The 12,538-nt window shown below is 37.7% G+C and overlaps 1 protein-coding gene across 5 annotated transcripts in view; it reads right to left on the reverse strand.

Annotated features, from left to right (window-relative positions):
• Positions 1 to 394: 394 nt before the first annotated feature.
• LOC139746983 (equilibrative nucleoside transporter 1-like) overlaps positions 395 to 12,538 on the reverse strand; it is a 122,075-nt gene continuing 109,931 nt past the window's right edge. For all 5 annotated transcript variants that reach the window (XM_071658681.1, XM_071658680.1, XM_071658683.1 and 2 more), the window contains 3 exons: positions 9,600 to 9,685; positions 7,079 to 7,278; positions 395 to 3,555 (listed from right to left, as the gene is read on the reverse strand). In XM_071658681.1, the coding sequence (XP_071514782.1) occupies positions 3,444 to 3,555; positions 7,079 to 7,278; positions 9,600 to 9,685 (398 nt within the window). In that variant the 3' untranslated portion in view covers positions 395 to 3,443. The remainder of the gene's footprint in view (positions 3,556 to 7,078; positions 7,279 to 9,599; positions 9,686 to 12,538) is intronic.

Here is a 12,538-nt window from a genome sequence, read left to right on the forward strand (position 1 = left end):
TTCAAGAAGGTTCATGGAATTTCCATGAATATAGTGTGCGGAGAAAAGCGGTCTGCAAACCACGATGGAGCTTCTGAGTATGTGGATGAATTTGCAAAGCTTGTAGCTGATGAGCACCTCAGTCCTGAGCAGATGTATAATGTATTTCATTTATTTATTCAATTTACATTTCATATTTGTTTAAGTTATATTTCTAGCAAACCATGATATACTTTAAGACACATGGGAGATGTATAATTAGTGGGTTAGAGGTGTGTTCATGAATTAATATTATGTGACCATGGTTGGTCCAGCAAAATGGTTAATTCGGCAAGGCTTTGGAACCAAGAATGCCAGAAAATTGGTGGTAAACCTGTACCATGAAAAGATTTATTTTATGAAATAAAACCATAAGAATAATTAGTAATATCTTTGTACAATAATCAGAATTTCTGTGCAGGTAAAATGAATAATAAAGCACATTTGACACCCAAGTCTTACTCTTATTCTTGCACCTTTTAGCTCATTGTGATGAAACTGGCAAAACCTATACACATTATTATAGTGAAATTAGTGGACAGAAAATACTTTTGAAGTAATTTTTTCATTGTTAAATGAATATCTTTTGAATTATAAGATTAAATTAATTTTTTCAGCATCTTGAAAAACATGTATTTTAAGGGATGGAAAGGATAACTAAATGGGATAATGAAGGGTTACTGGTATCTGGTTTAGAGCTTTCAAATTAAGGCAAAGGATATGTCGAATGTTGAAGTGTGACTCCCAGGAGCAGATGGATAGACGAATGAGAGATAGATGGATGACAGGCAAATGACAGACAAAGCAATCCCTATTTGTCTCTCATGCTACACAGGAAAAACAAAAAATGAAATTATAGACAAAAGGTCCAAGTTCATCTGGAAAACCCAAACAAAACTTACACTCATACCTATCTAACTATTACAGAATTACCGCTTCAGAGTTATGTTGTTTCATTCACAGAATTACATAACTGACAAGCCGGTCTGACTGCTTGGAGTGACGTAAGATACAATATATCTGAGGGGCCATGGGTGTCAGTTTCTCAGTGACAGCTCTATAGTCTGTTCCTGATTACCTGATGTATGAGGATACCCTGAAAAATTTCGAAGGCTTTGTATGCTGGTATCCAACAAGACCTTCCAGAACCATAAATCAGGCATTTATTTAGCTCCCATGTCCACCATAAACAATGAAATTAAGTGACATGCCAGAGCACTTATGAAGGCAGACAACAAATACATCATCACAGTCTTTGAAAATGCACAAAAGAGTTCATCTATTCAAAAGTTGTTTTTAAGAAAATTTGAATACGTGAGAAGTTTCCCATTCTGTGTGTGTGTGTGTTTTGCCTGGAAGCTAGCCAAGACTCATCACAAAGTGTCCGTTGCCCTTCACCAACCAAGACAAATATAGTTATCTCTCCTTCTTTCTTAGCATTTCATGTTCATGATATAAATTATTACAAAATTATCATATACATTGTCTTTCACCAACCAAGACAAATCGTTGTAACCTCTCCTTTCTTACCATTTCGTGTTCATGATATAAATTATTACAAAATTATCACATACATTGTCTTTTACCAAGTAAGACAAATACTTTATCTCTCCTTCTTTCTTAGCATTTAGTGTACATTATATATAATATTACAAAATTATCACATACAAACAAATATCTGGTACAGCACATTAAAAAAATATGGTTTACAGAATGACAAAATATTTTCATGAATCAGAATAGATTTTAATATTTATGAGAGAGTGAGCAAAACCAGTGGCAATCCAGCTGATACTGGATGTGGGTCCAGGGAGCTACACTAGGTTCACTAAAGTATTTATAAAACTGTTACTGTCAGGCAAATACATACATGGACATGTGGATGTCATTATATATGCTGTCAAGGTAGCAAATGGGGAAAAACAATGTCCTTGATGACCCATCACTTTACATCTGTCTAATCATTAAAAAAAGAAAAAACTGATAATAGATCCATCGGTAAAGTACTGGCATGGACAACATTTCATAATAAAAGAAGTTTTACTAATTCTTATTACCTGAAAAACAAGCTCATGATGCTGATGGAGAATGTTGACATTAGTTATGATCACATCCACTCTTATCCTTTGTTCATTTTGCTCATGTGAATACTAATTTGTGAAGTTAAATCTAAGTTTCCACCCTTAAATTTAAGTTCCTGGAAATAGGGGTACTAAACATCAATTTCATGTGTAGGTTCCTAACCTGACTTACTCTTCTGAATTAAACTGGAGGAAATAGATCCTCAGCCCTCTGCACTGTATATCCAGATTTAACTTATGACTGAAGAAGCTTTCTAAATCACAGTGAGTCTTTCACATTCTTTAAACCATTTTTTCTTTTGAGTAAATGAGACACGCTTGATATTGATCGGTAACAGCAGTTAATCAGCTGTGGCATGTTTACCCATACACTGGTTTTATATTTTGAGACATCTCCCAACTGTACTTTTGGCAGGTGAAACATAGTGTAGTCAAGTTTGAATCTAATCATTCATATAGTGTATTCAAGTTTGAATCTTATCATTCATATTTTCACATTTCATATCTACCTATCTCTATATCTCCGACACCTGTTCCCTACTGGAACTCCCTCATGGGTGTGGCTATGGCAAAAGAGTCTCCATAACTGGTGATCTACAATGCTGCCTCATAACTCTAGTGTCTCACCCTTGACATGATACTGGCAGAGGACAACTCTAGTGCACTTTTTTCAGAGGCTCCTACCCAATGTTCCTACCAACTACTACTTTGTTACCTAGTTTGGATTTTGTATGAAGTTTGATGATTATGTTACCAAGTCCATTATATTTTTCCTCCAATGATTCTCAACTCCATCTCCATTGATATGAAAGATGATTCATAAATATCCTGAACTTTGGAAAGGGCCACAAGTCTGAGTGCAAATATGGCACTGGTACTATAACTACTTGAATTATGTAAAATGCACCATAACAATGATAGTGTGAGGAGATTAAGTTAAAAAATTTTAAAGGCAGATCTCTCATACTTTGTCTTTTTTCCTGTTTTGGGTTGTTTCACCTTAATATTACACACCAATACCTGAATATTACACACCAATACCTGTTACCTGTAATGACCCTCTTGAAACCATAAGTGTTTCACATGTAATGTCATGGATTACATATTCAATGCATTGCAATAAAGGTCATCTTTTCCTCTTGTCTTACTTGACATTAGGACTTTTTAACCAATAAATTTACTCGCCCTGTTTACTGGTTTTATTCAAATCTATGCTTATGTCATTGTCAGCTGCTTCTTCCTGTTACCACATTTCCATAAAGCCTCTTTCAGAGGAATAAGATTAAAGCCACCAAGAGATGCCTTTGAAGCTTTGGATCCAGTCATGTAAGGTTCTGGTCACTTTTAGCCAATAAGTGCAAAGGCAAATGATGAAAGTCCTCCAGTTAGTAGTCCCAGGCCAAGCATGGCAGCCATCATACTACTGGCCACCTCAGCCTTCTCCTCAGAAACCATCCTATAATGCAAGAGAAAAAAGAAAAAAGAATCAATACATAATATGATCTAACATATGTCACAGCTTGAAAATTGACTATGAGAGGTAAAGAGAAAATTATTGTACAAATTGACTATATCACAAAAGTTCGTCAAGTTTTATAAGATTACACCTATCCTCAGAATATATTAACAATATGAATTCACATCTTAAAACAGTGTTTCTTCCACACATTAGCTTTTATAAAAGAAAATTTGTTCAAAAATCAACTTTTGCTATATCTAAATACTTTACATAGCATAATGTGCATTGATGTAACCAGGATTAGAAGAAAGGAGGGATAGGTAGAGTTTGAGGAAAGAAACCTGGATGTTCTGGCTCTTGAGTGAAACGAAGCTCAAAGGTAAATGGGAAGAATGGTCTGTAAATGTTCTGGGAGTAAAGTCAGGGGTTGTTGAGAGGATAAGAGCTAAGGAAGGGGTAATATTCCTAAAGCAGGAGCTGTGGGAGTGTGTGATAGAGTGCAAGGAAGTAAATTGTAGATGTGGATAAAAGTGAAAGTGGATGGCAAGAGATGGTGGTTATCGGTGCTTATGCACCTGGTTATGAGAAGAAAGATCATGTGAGACAAGTGTTTTGGGAGCAGCTGAGTGAGTGTATCAGCAGTTTTGGTGCATAAGACCAGGTATTAGTGATGGGTGATTTAAATGCGAAGGTGAGAAATGTGGCAGTTGAGTGTATAACTGGGGTGCGTGGGATTTTCAGGGTTGTGAACGGAAATGGTGAAGAGCTTTGGGATTTGTGTGCCGAAAAAAGACTGGTGATTAGCAATACACTGTACCTGGTTTAAAGAGAGAGATATACACAAGTATATGTATGTGAGTAAAAGAGATGGTCAAAGGGCATTAACAGATTACATATTAATTGATAGGCATGTGAAAGAGAGACTTTTGGTTGTAAAACTGCTGAGAGGAACAGCTAGTGGGATGCCTGATCACTAACTTGTGGAGGCATAGGTGAAGATTTGAATAGGTTTTCAGAAAAGAGAAGGAAATGTAAGGGAGAAGAGTGTGATGATAGTAAGTTATCTTGGAAAGGAGTCATGTGTGAAAAAGTACCAAGAAAGACTGAGTGAAGAATGGCAAAAGATAACAGCAAATGATGAGGGGAGTGGGTGAGGAAAGGGATGTATCTAGGGAAGCAGTTTAATTTATTTATGGATGGGGTAGTGAGGAAGGTAAATGCAAGGGTCTTAAGGAGAGGGGCAAGTATGCAATCTGTGGGGGGTGAGAGGGGCCTGAAATGTAAGTTATTTGTCGTCTGCTGATGACACAGCAATGGTGGCAGATTCAAGTGAGAAACTGCAGAAGTTGGTTTCTGAGTCTGGGAGTGTGTGAACGGAGAAAGTTAAGAGTACATGTGAATAAAAGCAAGTTTATGAGGTTTAGGAGTGTAGAGGGACAGATTAGTTGAGGCATGAGTTTTAATGAAGAAAATGTGGATGAAATGCACACGAAAACTGAAGAAAGTCATAAGGTGGTTGAGGGGGGCAAAGGTTTTGGGAGCACTTAGTTAAGCATAGAAAGAGATGTTATCTAGGAGAATGAAAAATGTTTATGTTTAAAGGTACAGTATTCCCAATAATGCTGTTTGGATGTGAGGCCTGTGCTATATATGTGAATGTGTAGAGAGTGGATGTACTGGAAATGAAATGATTAAGGACAATTTGTGGTGTGAGATGGTTTAATGGAGTAAATAATAAAAAAGTAAGAGAGAGGTGTGGTAATAAGAAAAGTATTATTGAGCCAGTTAAGGTGGGTGTGCGAAAATGACTTGAACATATGGAGAGAATGAACTGAGAGAAGTTGACAAAGCGAATAAATGTCAGAAGTGGAAGGGACGGGGAGAAGGGAGAGACCAAATTGGAAATGGAAGAATAGTGAAAAAGATATTGAGTTCGCAGGGCCTGAACATGCAGGAACAAGAAAGGCATGCATGGGATAGAGTGAACTGGAGTAATGTGGTATACAGGAGTGTGACAGACTGTCAATGGTATGAACCCAAGCATATGAAGCTGCTGGGGTAAACAACAGGAAGGTCTGTGGGGTCTGGTTGTGAGTATTGGGCTGTGGTTTATATGCATCATATATGACAGCTACAGAATGGACATGAGTGAATGAGGCCTTTATCTGTGTGTTTTTGTTACCTCATTAATGTGGGAAGTGGCAAATATGTATGAAAAAAAAATAATATTTCAATCAGAAACTTGGATATATGATAGGTATTTCTGAGAATCGGAGCCTTTATTGAGCAATCTACCATATGCCTTTTTCTTCTCTTCCACAGCATTTCTAATCTCTTCAGTCCACCATGCATTGCCCTTTTTATTCCTGTATCTCACTACCTTGTATCCAACTACTGATTCTACAACCTTTACTAGTATTTCTCTAAACACTTTAAACACCTCATTCACATATAACATTCCTACATTCACTACACTTCCATCTAAGCTTTCAGATACCTTACTTTCATACTCCTCCCTATATTTTTCTTGATTTGTCTTCTTGCTTGCCACCACTTTTACCCCTACATTCTAACTTAACCATACCTCCACTTCTCCCTGATCCTCATCCCCACAAGAACTGCAATATGGTCAGTCTCCAAAGAATCCTCTCACAACTCTAGCATCCAGCACAGTCTTTCTCACAAAGACATTTGATCCAGAAAACCTTGTTACAAAGGCATTTGATGCAGAAAATCTTTCTAAGTTACAACTGGATGTCAAAAAGGATTATCCTATCTTGTCAGACAAAACCATGAGCATCTACCTTCAGTGGCATCATATTTGTGCAAATAAGATTTTCTGCTGTTGATATCATGATGAGAGAGTATTGTTCTCTGATGATAACAGAAAAGGACTTTTAAGTTATTTCATCAATGAGTGACTTATTAAAATTTGCTCTGAAAGGCAAGATTACACATCACAGTAACAAATTCTAAATGCTGTAAATTGTCAATGTAGGTATGTAACTTCTCAATTTTAATAACTTTTTCCACTCAACATTTTTATCAATTTTATGTTTTTCACTCAATATTATCAACTTAATGTTTTCCTAATACTAAAAAACTTAGAAAATACGTAAAGAAAATATAGAACTTTCTCTTATCATTCGCAAAAATGATTCATTGCAAGGGAAGAGGTATTACAAAAACTTTGCTGAGTTGGAGGGAAGAGGAGGTGGAGGAGAGGCACCACTATTTCAAATTTAGAATGTGCTGCTCAAAGTGTCTTTCACTAAGTCCTTCATTCTCCTTCTCTTTGCTCCCAACACCTCTGACACAAATCCTCTCTGACAGACTCTCTTTACTCCCCTCTCTATATGTCCAAACCATTTCAGAGCACCCTGGTTGACATTTTCAATTTGATTATGCTCATTGCCACAACTCTCTTACAATGTCATTTCATACATTGAAAATATGAGGGATAAAATATCCACTTATTGCTGATATGTACAAATCAATACTGTAATTGTTTTCTACTTACTTTGGCCCATACATCATACACAGTGATGAACAGTACCCATTGGAGAGGGAGAAGAGGAGCATGAAGGCCACATACCAGGCATCATGCCTAAATACAGAAGGGATGGAGGAGTGTGGAGTGTGGTTGCACAGCAAGAACAGGGGAATGAAGACAAGGCGTACGGTGACCAACAAATAAAGAATCTTTGATCCACGTCGGGGCTGTGGAAAACAGGTGGTATAAATTACTCACCAAGAAAGTGAATAATCATGTCAACCATCTAACAATCCTTAAACTTATTCATACAAATACATTATAAATTAAAAAAAAATCCTTTATTATTTCCTTAACACTAAAATTCCTATAACATGAAATAATACAGAATATTCAATCACTTCTTAACTGCATATGTTTATAGAAGAAAATATTTCAAACATTCAAATTGATTGGAATCTGTGGCATACTTTTGTTCTAAACATTTATCCTTATAATACCATTATTTATCATTTACCAGTCATGAAAGTCATAAAAATTCTTTTCATGAATACAGGTCAAAACACTTTTCACTGTCATCCAGAACATCAGTACTTCATTTAATATTTCATTAGTACTTTACTGAATACTTCAATAGCCAAGGGAAACCACATGAAGCAATCAATACAAACTTATTCTTTTTTTTTTTTTGTCAATAGTCCTTTTCCTGGCCAGGCTTTAAGTTGAATATAAAAAGACCAAGAAATGGGAAAAACAGATAAATAGTCTAATAAATTCAGAAGGAGGTACAAAAGTCTGCCTTTTAATAATGGTAGGTCATTTTGATTAGGAAAGATATGAGAAAGTAAAGAATTTCAAAGCTTGATGATGGGAAAGAAATTACATGAGGTGCCACATGGTAGTCATGTGGTGCAATGACATGCTAAGTGCTGTATTATATGTTCTTCCTAATGGTAAGGGGCACACAAGCAGCCAATCCCAAATGTAGAATCCAAAGTAATATATTACGAAGAGAAAAGGAAATCAACCAAGGCACCGAGCAAATGAATCAAGTTTTGAGGTGACGCTGGAAGAGTAGGTAAGTTGGACTGATTTGGACCTGACTCTATCAAGTAAGTATCCGGTGTTAAAACCTCATCAGATATGAAAGCAATACAGTGTTCAAGACAAGGACAGATCAACTGTTTGCACAAAGTGTTCATCTACTTAGCTCAACTCTGGTGCTCCTCTTAGGAATTTGGATCAAACTTTTGGCCTTTTGTATCTTTACAGCTTTTGAAATGGTGATGGTGTAGCATTAGTCTTTGCTATCTGAACTCCCTTCTTATGGTTTTTCTGCTCCTCTTGTCCCCTAACAAATAATTTCCTGTCTGACTTTTCCAATGTAGTAGTCGCTGAGGGAGCAACTTCCTTCACCTATCCTATCAACAGTGGTGCTCCTCAGTGCTCTGTCATGTCACCTAATCTCTTCACTCAATAAAGGATCTATCTTTCTTCTACTACTAACCCTGTTCACTTTCTTTTTAAAGTTGAGATGGTATGGACAAATGAATGCTCTAATCTTGGCTATCTCATAAGCACTACATACAGTATTTATATAAATATTTTTACTTTTTCACCATTTCTCTCAAGGAAGCATCAGGTATGGTCTCATTTGCTGATGTCCACTCTCTAGCCATTGTGTATACTCCAATGAACAGCTATTTCATATCATCAGGGATGGCTCTTCCTCCATTTTTCTGTTAACCAGAGTGAAATCAAAAGTTTTCCATCTCGAATTCTCCCACCATCACCTGTCTTCAACTATTTCTTTCTGTTCACACTGATGTTACTTCTCTCTGTTCTACAGGTATTAAAATATTTTGGCGACTTTTCTTGTGAAATGTTTGCATGTCTCTCCTCTCCCATTGCTAGGATCCAATGCATGCATATGGCTGCTGCTTTCAACAGTTTCTGTTTCAAAACAGATACTTGAGGAATGAGTTCTATGATACCTCAATCTTCCCTCAAACAGCTAAACTGTAATATTCTCTTCCTCCTTTCATCCTTCCCTCTATATATAACCTTTCTACCTACAAACAACTGCTATATGAAAGTCCATCTTTCACTTTAACACACTGGGCATGGGTTGAGGATGCATGTAAGTGATGTTCAGAGACTGTGTGCACCTGATCTACCCCATGAAACTGGGAGAGAATCAATGATGTTGGACTTTTTTTTAAACAAAGTTCTTTAAGAAATTCCTTTGGATTTAAGTTCTTTTGGATATCAACTCTACTTACCATTTATTAACAGTATTTGACATATATTTGCAAAGTCTTCAGAACTTGCTACATATTTCAAACAAATTTTTTCTTCCTCTCTACAATTGCATTTCTACCCTCTTATACTATTTCATCAGATCTAATGTGACATGGTGCTTCACTTAATTATACCTCTTTCTGTCCTTGCTTAACTTTATTAAATATTCCAAAAATTTGATATTCTAAAGCAAATAACAATTGCAGTATCTGTGATACACAACTCATACTTTTAAGGTAAAACTTACCCACATTATGAACCCGGCAATCTGTCGTCCTAGGTAGTCTCCTACATTGAACAGGAGAAATGTGACAACAGGCTGGAAGAACACATCTGTAGAATAATGGAATAATGTTAAACTAGATTTGTTTTATTTATTTATTATACTTTGTCACTGTCTCCCACATCAGCGAGGTAGCATCTCCCGCGTTAGCACAGTAGCACAAGGAAACAGACGAAAAAATGGCCCAACCCACCCACATACACATGTATATACATACATGTCCACACACACACACATATACATACCTATACATCTCGACATATACATATATATATATATATATATATATATATATATATATATATATATATATATATATATATATATATATATTTTTTTTTTGCTTTGTTGCTGTCTCCCACGTTTGCAAGGTAGCGCAAGGAAACAGACGAAAGAAATGGCCCAACCCACCCTCATACACATGTATATACATACGTCCACACACGCAAATATACATACCTACACAGCTTTCCATGGTTTACCCCAGATGCTTCACATGCCTTGATTCAATCCACTGACAGCACGTCAACCCCGGTATACCACATCGCTCCAATTCACTCTATTCCTTGCCCTCCTTTCACCCTCCTGCATGTTCAGGCCCCGATCACACAAAATCTTTTTCACTCCATCTTTCCACCTCCAATTTGGTCTCCCTCTTCTCCTCGTTCCCTCCACCTCCGACACATATATCCTCTTGGTCAATCTTTCCTCACTCATTCTCTCCATGTGCCCAAACCATTTCAAAACACCCTCTTCTGCTCTCTCAACCACGCTCTTTTCATTTCCACACATCTCTCTTACCCTTACGTTACTTACTCGATCAAACCACCTCACACCACATATTGTCCTCAAACATCTCATTTCCAGCACATCCATCCTCCTGCGCACCACTCTATCCATAGCCCACGCCTTGCAACCATACAACATTGTTGGAACCACTATTCCTTCAAACATACCCATTTTTGCTTTCCGAGATAATGTTCTCGACTTCCACACATTCTTCAAGGCTCCCAGAATTTTCGCCCCCTCCTCCATCCTATGATCCACTTCCGCTTCCATGGTTCCATCTGCTGCCAGATCCACTCCCAGATATCTAAAACACTTTACTTCCTCCAGTTTTTCTCCATTCAAACTCACCTCCCAACTGACTTGACCCTCAACCCTACTGTACCTAATAACCTTGCTCTTACTCACATTTACTCTTAACTTTCTTCTTTCACACACTTTACCAAACTCAGTCACCAGCTTCTGCAGTTTCTCACATGCATCAGCCACCAGCGCTGTATCATCAGCGAACAACAACTGACTCACTTCCCAAGCTCTCTCATCCCCAACAGACTTCATACTTGCCCCTCTTTCCAAAACTCTTGCATTCACCTCCCTAACAACCCCATCCAAAAACAAATTAAACAACCATGGAGACATCACACACCCCTGCCGCAAACCTACATTCACTGAGAACCAATCACTTTCCTCTCTTCCTACACGTACACATGCCTTACATCCTCGATAAAAACTTTTCACTGCTTCTAACAACTTGCCTCCCACACCATATATTCTTAATACCTTCCACAGAGCATCTCTATCAACTCTATCATATGCCTTCTCCAGATCCATAAATGCTACATACAAATCCATTTGCTTTTCTAAGTATTTCTCACTACATTTTTCAAAGCAAACACCTGATCCACACATCCTCTACCACTTCTGAAACCACACTGCTCTTCCCCAATCTGATGCTCTGTACATGCCTTCACCCTCTCAATCAATACCCTCCCATATAATTTACCAGGAATACTCAACAAACTTATACCTCTGTAATTTGAGCACTCACTCTTATCCCCTTTGCCTTTGTACAATGGCACTATGCACGCATTCCGCCAATCCTCAGGCACCTCACCATGAGTCATACATACATTAAATAACCTTACCAACCAGTCAACAATACAGTCACCCCCTTTTTTAATAAATTCCACTGCAATACCATCCAAACCTGCTGCCTTGCCGGCTTTCATCTTCCGCAAAGCTTTTACTACCTCTTCTCTGTTTACCAAATCATTTTCCCTAACCCTCTCACTTTGCACACCACCTTGACCAAAACACCCTATATCTGCCACTCTATCATCAAACACATTCAACAAACCTTCAAAATACTCACTCAATCTCCTTCTCACATCACCACTACTTGTTATCACCTCCCCATTTGCGCCCTTCACTGAAGTTCCCATTTGCTCCCTTGTCTTACGCACTTTATTTACCTCCTTCCAGAACATCTTTTTATTCTCCCTAAAATTTAATGATACTCTCTCACCCCAACTCTCATTTGCCCTTTTTTTCACCTCTTGCACCTTTCTCTTGACCTCCTGTCTCTTTCTTTTATACATCTCCCACTCAATTGCATTTTTTCCCTGCAAAAATCGTCCAAATGCCTCTCTCTTCTCTTTCACTAATACTCTTACTTCTTCATCCCACCACTCACTACCCTTTCTAATCAACCCATCTCCCACTCTTCTCATGCCACAAGCATCTTTTGCGCAATCCATCACTGATCCCCTAAATACATCCCATTCCTCCCCCACTCCCCTTACTTCTATTGTTCTCACCTTTTTCCATTCTGTACTCAGTCTCTCCTGGTACTTCCTCACACAAGTCTCCTTCCCAAGCTCACTTACTCTCACCACCCTCTTCACCCCAACATTCACTCTTCTTTTCTGAAAACCCATACAAATCTTCACCTTAGCCTCCACAAGATAATGATCAGACATCCCTCCAGTTGCACCTCTCAGCACATTAACATCCAAAAGTCTCTCTTTCGCGCGCCTGTCAATTAACACGTAATCCAATAACGCTCTCTGGCCATCTCTCCTACTTACATATATATATATATATGTATATATATATAT

This window comes from Panulirus ornatus, chromosome 67 (genome assembly GCF_036320965.1).
Source record: "Panulirus ornatus isolate Po-2019 chromosome 67, ASM3632096v1, whole genome shotgun sequence".
Classification (NCBI taxonomy): Eukaryota; Metazoa; Arthropoda; class Malacostraca; order Decapoda; family Palinuridae; genus Panulirus; species Panulirus ornatus.